This window comes from Sylvia atricapilla, chromosome 29, assembly GCF_009819655.1.
Source record: "Sylvia atricapilla isolate bSylAtr1 chromosome 29, bSylAtr1.pri, whole genome shotgun sequence".
NCBI lineage: Eukaryota > Metazoa > Chordata > Aves > Passeriformes > Sylviidae > Sylvia > Sylvia atricapilla.
This window is the reverse complement of record NC_089168.1, coordinates 1,729,259-1,737,535: the sequence shown is the minus strand read 5'-3', so window position 1 is coordinate 1,737,535 and position 8,277 is coordinate 1,729,259. Positions and strand designations below refer to the sequence as shown.

The 8,277-nt window shown below is 53.8% G+C and overlaps 1 protein-coding gene across 1 annotated transcript in view; it reads right to left on the bottom strand.

The window, feature by feature from the left end:
* Nucleotides 1-954, bottom strand: part of HOXC12 (homeobox C12) — a 1,808-nt gene extending 854 nt beyond the window's left edge. Inside the window, exon 1 of the mRNA XM_066337430.1 lies at nt 945-954. Coding sequence (XP_066193527.1) covers nt 945-954 — 10 coding nt within the window. The remainder of the gene's footprint in view (nt 1-944) is intronic.
* Nucleotides 955-8,277: the final 7,323 nt, after the last annotated feature.

The window sequence follows — 8,277 nt, the reverse complement described above, 5'->3', positions numbered from 1 at the left end:
ATTTTTCCAAGAAAAATAAAATTCCATTATAAAAAGAAGGATTTTCCATGGAAATAAATGGATTTTCCCCGGGAGTTGCTCGGCGTCTTTAATTTCTCCTTCAGGTCCCTCTTTTTCCTCCTTTTCCTTGGGAAAAGGCGGCCGAAAATCCCGGGAAAAGCCGATTTGGGGGGTTTATTTTAAGAAAAAATTGACCAAAAATGGAGATTTTTGGACCCAAATTCCTCCCTGAAATCACGCGCGCTCCTTCCACCGGAAATTCTTTCCACGGGCGATTTTTTTCCCTCTTTTCCCGATTTTCCGGGTCCTGCCGGGAGATTTTTGGGGATAAAAGGATTTTTCCCCGCAGGGATTTGGGGTGAAATCATCTTTTTCTTTATTTTTGCCGTGGGTTCTTTCCCGGATTTGGGAAAATACAAAAAATAAATACAAAAATTTTTTTTTTTTTAAATCCTGACAAAAAGAAAAACTTTTGGGTAAGGGGAAAAAAGAAGTCCCAATCGGAATTCCGCTTTAAAAATCCTGTGGAAAACCCGAAAACTGGGGATTTTCCAGGAGGAGACAAAAGGCGCCGAACTCAGCTCCGAATTCCACTTGAATTTTCTTTCCCAGAAAATTTTTTTCCTCTGGTTTTTCCCCCGGGGAAAATCCCAATTTGGGATCCAAACCCCGTTAATTGAAATATCCCAATTAATTTGGGGAATTTCTTTCCTTCTCAGCGCTGGGATCGTTTATTTCGGGATAATCCAATTTACTCAGGGATAATCCAATTTCTTTCCGGGGATAATTGAATTTTTTAGGGATATTTTCTTTAGGGCTGATTCATTTTCGGGCTAATTCAATTTCTTTCGGGATAATTTATTTATCAGGGACAATTTTTTTTTTCAAGGATCATTTAATTTAGTTTGGGATAATTTCTTTTGGGAAGGGATTTTTTTTCTCACCAGGCTCCATTTTGATTTTCCATTTCCATTCCCGACTTTTTCCTTTTCCCAAGATTTTAAATCGATTAATTTTTTATTTTTTCGGGTTTTTCCCTCCCCGCCTTTGACGGGAAAATTGAGGAGGAAACGAAGATTTTTTTTTTCTTTTTTCCTTAAAAAAACCGGGAAAAATCCCAAAGCGCCGCCCGAAATTCCCATTCGGGGTTGTTTTTGGGGTTTTTTTTTTTGGCTGTTTCCCGTTTTTTGGGATTTATTTTGGGTCGATCCGGGCGCGACTTTTCCCCGAATTCCCCAAAATTTCCATCCCCGCGTCCCGCGGCTCCTCCTCCCGTTCCCGGGGGATTTTTTGGGATAAAAATTCGGGTTTTTTGTTGGGATGTTGGAATTTCTCCTCCCGGGACTCCCGGAACCAAAACCCGGAGACTCCAATTTAATAATAATAATTAAAAAATCGGGAATAAAAGCGGGAAAATCCCTCGGGACGAAGGGATCGGCCGCAGCCCGCTCCCGCTTTTCCCAACCCCGGGAAGAATTTCCCGAAGGTTTTTCCCATTCCCAGGATTTTAAAACGGATTTTAATGGATTTTAACCCTTTTCAGAAGAGGCTTTTCCCAGTCCCGGGAATTTTTTCCCATTTTTTCCCCTTTTCCCCCGCTCCCACCCAGGACGCTCCAATCCCCGTTTTCCCTCGGGAATTTTCCCGTCCCTGCGGGAATTTGGGCTGGGAGCAGGGAAAGCACCGGCCCCGGCCCCAAATTCCCGAATTCCCATTCCCGGTGATCCAGGGCCGGATTTGGGATTTGGGATTTGGGGTCAGGGCCGGGATTTTGGGAGGGGTCGATGATTTGGGGTCATAAATCCATGGGAAAGGACGGAAAAAATGGGAATTCTGAGAGGGAAAAATGGGAATTCTGGGTGGGAAATGGGAATTCTCGGAGCTCAGACCCTTTAGAGAGGCGCCAAAGCTGGAATTTTGAGGTGATAAATCCACAGAAAAAGGATGGAAACCGGGATTTCTGAAGGAAAATTGGATTTTCTGGAGGAAAATTGGGATTTCTGGGAGCTCCGGGAGCACGAACCGAGCCCGGTCCTGATCCCAAATTTTCCTCCCGGGCGCGGCCCCGGCCCGTGACTCAGCTCGGGCTGAGCCATTCCCGGTTTTCCTGCTGCCAAATCCTCGGGATCGTCCCGCTTCAGCTCCCCCAGAACCTTCAATTCTCCCCCAAAAAACCCTCCCAAAATCCCGCTGAGAAAAACCCTTGGAAAACTCCAGCAGGAGCAATTCCCAACGTCCCGAGGGGTTTTACCCCGGACTGAGGGAGAATTGGGGAATTCCAGGGGGATTTTTGGGAATTCCTGGGGGGTTTTGAGAATTCCAGGGGGATTTTTGGGAATTCCAGGAGGATTTTTGGGAATTCCAGTCTTCCCCATCCAGGCCTGGGCAGGTTTGGGGACTCTGGAAAAGCAAATCCAGGCCGGGAATGAGGAGAGGATTCCAGAATTCCAGACTCGCTCCCTCCGGAGCCGGGTGGGCGTGACCCCAAATATCCCAAAGTGATCCCAAAGTGATCCCAAAGTGATCCCAAAGGGATCCCAAAGTCAGCTCAAAATTCTCCCCCAAATTATCCCAAAACTATCCCAAATTTTTCCCAGTGATCCCAAAAACTATCCCAGAGTGATCCCAGCTGGGAATTTTCCCCAGAGAATTCCCAAATCCCACCGGATTTTCCCCTTTTCCCAAAGCCCCTTCCCATTCCCGGGTTTTCCCATAAAACGATTTTTTTCCCCCATTAAAGAACTTTTCGGCAGGAGAATTCCTCTGGATGCGAATTCCTGATCCGGGGTGGGTAATTACAGCCTCCGCCGGCCCGCGAGAGAAAATCCCTTTTTTTTATCCTTTTTTGGGGTTTGTTTTTGCTTTTCCCGAATTTCTGGAGCCTTTCCCGGGGCCGATTGGAACCTTTCAGCGGGAGCGGGGCGGGAGCGGCGCCCGCGGGGAAAATCGTAAATCCAGCGGCCTGGCGGGGAAACCCGCCAGGGAGGAAAAGGTAAAATTAAAATAAAAATAAAATAAAAAAATAAAATAAAATAAAAAATAGAAAGTAAAGTAAAACAAATTATAAAATAAGGTAAGGTAAAGTACAGTAAGTAAAGTGAAATAAAATAAGGTTTAAAAATATGTAAAATATAAAATAAAGTAAATAAAGTAAAATAAATTATAAATGATAAAATAAAGGTAAAGTAAAGTAAAAAATATAAAATAAATAAAATAAAGTAAAATAAAGTAAGGTAAAGTAAAGTAAAATAAAATAAAATAAATAAAATAAAATAAAATAAAATAAAAGGAAGGCTCTTGGACTGGAGAGAGGGGAAATCTCCTCGAGCAGAGCGGGCCAAAAAGGTCCCGGCAGCTGGAAATGGGATGGAGGAGGATTAATGGGATTCGGGCTTGGGGATTTGGGGTTTGGGATTCGGGAATTTGGGATTTGGGATTCGGGAATTTGGGGTTTGGAATTTGGGAATTTGGGGTTTGGGGTTTGGGATTTGGGAATTTGGGAATTTGGGGTTTGGGGGCTCGGGGGGTCCCGGCAGCTGGAAATGGGATGGAGAATTAATGGGATTTGGGAATTTGGGATTCGGGAATCTGGGATTCGGGGGGTCCCGGCAGCCCCGGGGCTCGGCCGGAGGAGCCTTTCGGGGTCCGCGGTTCCCGCCGGGATTCTCCGGGATTCTCCAGCCGCGTTCCCGGGGGGATCCCGGGGCTCCAGGAGAGACACGGCCCCTCCCGCGGGTCCCCCGGGCCTTGGGCGACACTTCGGTGACACTTCGGTGACACTTCGGTGACACTTCGGTGACACCTCGGTGACGCTTCGGCGGCGTTTGGGGCGATCCCGCGGCTCCAAACCCCTTTAATTCCTTAATTCCCCCTTTTTTTTGGGACAATCCCGGCCGGGTGAGCCCCAGAGGCGGCCGCGGGAATCCCGGGACAAGTCTGGTAAATCCCGGGATTAAATCTCAGGATTAAAACCCAGGATTAAAACCGAGGATTAAAACCCGGGATTAAAGCCAGGCTCGGCCCCGGGGCACCCGGGACCCTCTGGAGCCTTTTCCCAGTGAGATTGTCCCGGATTTGGGAATTGTCCCGGGATTTGGGGGATTGTTCCGGATCTGGGAATTGTCCCGGATTTGGGAATTGTCCCGGGATTTGGGGGATTGTCCCGGATCTGGGGGATTGTCCCGGATTTGGGAATTGTCCCGGGATTTGGGGGATTGTCCCGGATCTGGGAATTGTCCCGGATCTGGGAATTGTCCCGGGATTTGGGAATTGTCCCGGGATTTTGGGAATTGCCCCGGATTTGGGAATTGTCCCGGGATTTGGGGGATTGTCCCGGGATTTGGGGGATTGTCCCGGGATTTGGGGGATTGTCCCGGGGTTTTTCGAGGATTGTCCCGGGATTTTTTGGAGACCCCCCGGATCCAGGCGGGCTCTCCGGGCTCCGGGCTCCGATCCCGGGAATTTGGGGCGGCTCCGGCGCGGCCAGGACCTGCCCCAGCAGGCCGGGGACAGGATCCCGGGGATGAGAAATCCCGGGAATCGCCTCTGGAAGCGGCCGGGAGGAGGAGGAAGCTCCGAGGGCCGGAGTTGGCACCTCGAGTGTCACCTCAGGTGTCACCTCAGGTGTCACCTCAGCCCCGCCCTGCTCGTCCCGAGCCCAAAATATCCCCGAAAATCCCGGTCTGGGATTCCTTGGGGAGACCCCAAATATCCCGGGAAATCCTTGGGGAGCCCTGAAATATCCCGGGCTGGAATTCTCCTGGCAAAGGGAACAATCTTGGAGAACGATCCCGGGTTTCCAGCGGGGGCCATTCCCGGCTGGAATTCCCTGGGAACAATCCCGGTTTTCCATTCCCTGGGAACAATCCCGGTTTTCCATTCCCCGGGAACAATCCCGGTTTTCCAGCGGGGCCATTCCCGGCTGGAATTCCCTGGGAACAATCCCGGTTTTCCATTCCCTGGGAACAATCCCGGTTTTCCATTCCCCGGGAACAATCCCGGTTTTCCATTCCCCGGGAACAATCCTGGTTTTCCAGCGGGGCCATTCCCTGCTGGAATTCCCTGGGAACAATCCCAGTTTTCCATTCCCCGGGAACAATCCCGGTTTTCCAGCGGGGCCATTCCCGGCTGGAATTCCCTGGGAACAACCCCGGTTTTCCATTCCCCGGGAACAATCCCGGTTTTCCAGCGGGGCCGTTCCCGGCTGGAATTCTCTCCCGGCGCTGCGCTGGCGGGAGCAGCGGCAGGGAAGGAGAAGGGGAGGAGGGAACGGAGCCAAATCCCCCGGGGAATTTGGGCTCCGGAGCCGCTCGGGCGGTGCCGGGCGTGGGGCGGCTCCGAGGGCGTGCTCGGCTCCGCGCCCGCAGCGCTGGCACGACAAAGAGCCCCAAAAACAGCCCAAAAAAACTCCGGGAAAGCTCCTAAAGAGCTCCCGAAAATCTCCCGGGAAGCTCCTAAAGAGCTTCTGAAAGGCTCCTCAAAAGAGCCCGAAAATCTCCCGAAAAGCTCCTGAAAAGCTCCTGAAATTTTCCCAAAAAAGCTCCTAAAGAGCTCCTGAAAAAGCATCCGAAAAGCTCCTGAGGAATTCCCAAAAAGTTCCCCAAAAGCTCCTGAAAAGGCTCCCAAAAAAACTCTCAAAAAGGTCTCCAAAAGGTCCTAAAGAATTCCCAAAAAGCTCCTGAAATTCTCCCCAAAAGCTCTCCAAGAACTTCCAAAAAATTCCAAAATTGTTCCTGAAAAGTCCCGAAAAGGTCCCAAAAAACTCCTGGAAACTCCAGAAAAATCTCTGCAAAACTCCCAAAAAGGTCCCCAAAAGCTCTTGAAAACTCCCAAAAAGTTCCTGGAAACTTCTCAAAACCCCCCCCAAATCCCCCAAAAACTCCTGAAAACTGCCAAAATCCCCCCAAATCCCCCCAAAATCCCCTCCCGGGCTCTGGGGCTCTGGGGCCCGCGCCGGGCTCGGGCTGTTCCCCCTCGGGGCCTTCGGGAGGAGCGAAAACTAAAATTAAAAAAAATTTTTAAAAAAAGAAATTAGAACAAGAGGGGAAAGCGGCGGCCCCGCCCCAGAAATGTCAGGGTGTCGGAGCGTCCCCGGTAATTACCGTAATTAGCGCCCGCGATGGCGGCGCTGAGCGCGGCCCGGGCGGGACCGGCACAAACCGCGCTGGGCTCGGCCCCGGGTGATGAAAGGGACGGGCCGGGCCGGGCCGGGCGGGTCTGGGCCTGTCCCGGGACAGGGGACACCCAGCGGGACCGGGACTGGGACAGGGGACACGGGATAGGGACAGGGGACAGGGGACAGGGATGGGGACACGGGACAGGGACAGGGACACCCAGCGGGACCGGGACAGGGGACAGGGGACAGGGGACAGGGGACAGGTGACAGGGGACACAGGACACCAAATGGGACCGGGACACGGGACAAGGGACAGGAACCGGGACAGGGGACAGAGACAGGGACAGGGGACAGGGACACGGGACAGGGGACACCCAGCGGGACCGGGACTGGGACAGGGGACACGGGATAGGGACAGGGGACACCCAACGGGACCGGGACAGGGGACAGGGGACAGGGGACAGGGGACACGGGACACCCAACGGGACCGGGACAGGGACAGGGACAGGGACAGGGACAGGGGACAGGGACAGGGGACAGGGGACAGGGGACAGGGGACAGGGGACACCCAACGGGACCGGGACACGGGACAGGGACAGGAACCGGGACAGGGGACAGAGACAGGGACAGGGGACCGGGACAGGGGACAGGGGACACCCAGCGGGACCGGGACTGGGACAGGGACACGGGGCACCCAACGGGACAGGGACAGGTGACAGGGGACACGGGACACCCAACGGGACAGGGACAGGGGACAGGGATGGGGACAGGGGATAGGGACAGAGACAGGGAAAGGGGACAGGGACATGGGACCGGGACAGGGACAGAGACAGAGACACGGGACAGGGACTGGGACCGGGACAGGGGCAGGGGACAGGGACACCCAGCGGGACAGGGACACGGGACAGAGACAGGGACAGGGGCAGGGACAGGGGACACGCTGCGGGACCGGGACAGGGGACAGGGAGAGGGGACACCCAGTGGGACTGGGACAGGGACAGGGACATGGGACAGGGGACAGGGACACCCAGCAGGACAGGGACAGGGACCAGGACACAGGACAGGGGACACGGAGGGGGGAATGGGAGTGGGGATCGGGAACGGGACACAGGACAAGGAACAGGATCAGGATCGGGACACGGATAAGGCAACGGGAATGGGATGGGGCCATGGAGAGGGGATCGGGATTGAGACCAGGACCAGGACAGAGGGGACAGGGGAGCGGGGCCGGCAGAGACCGGGCAGGGGACAGCCTGGGATGGGCAGGGACCAGAGCACAGGAGACCTTGGGATGGACCCAGATCCTGAGGGGAGATCCGGGGATGGCCCGGAATGCTCCGGGGATCCGGGGACCCTCAGAGGGGCTGTGCCGTCCCCAGGCCGGGGTCGGGGTCAGCACTGGGGACACACGTGGCCTTGTCCTTGAGCCGTCCCTGAGGGGTCACTCCCTGGGGTCACTCACACACATCCAGACCCCGCCCTGTTCCCATTCCCATTCCCCATTCCCATTCCCCATTCCCATTCCCCATTCCCATTATTCCCATTCTCATTATTCCCATTCCCCATTCCCATTATTCCTATTCCCCATTCCCCATCCCCGTTCCCATTATCCCATTCCCCATTTCCCGTTCCCCATCCCCATTCCCCATTCCCATTCCCCATTCCCCATTCCCCATTCCCCATTATTCCCATTCCCTATTCCCCATCCCCATTATCCCATTCCCCGTTCCCATTCCCATTCCCCATTCCCAATATTCCCATTCCCATTCTCATTCCCATTCCCGTTCCCACCCCCGCGGCCCCTCAGCCAATCCGCTCCCTGCAGCCGCTCTCCCGACCAATCCCGCGCTGCCACCTCACGGCTCTTCCCACCAATCCCAAAAATCCCCCAAATCCCCCCTCTGCATCCCACAAATCCCACAGACCCCGCCCCCTGCATCCCGCCGATCCCATAAATCCCATAAATCCCACAAATCCCATAAATCCCATAAATCCCGACCCCTCCCGGTGTAACCCCCTCCCCACAGCCGCTGCTGCTCTTTTGGGGTTGGAAATGGGGATTTTGGGGTCGGAAATGGGGATTTTTGGGGTTAGAAGTGTGGATTTTTGGAGGGTTAAAATGCGGGGTTTGGGGTTAGAAATGCGGATTTTGGGGTCGGAAA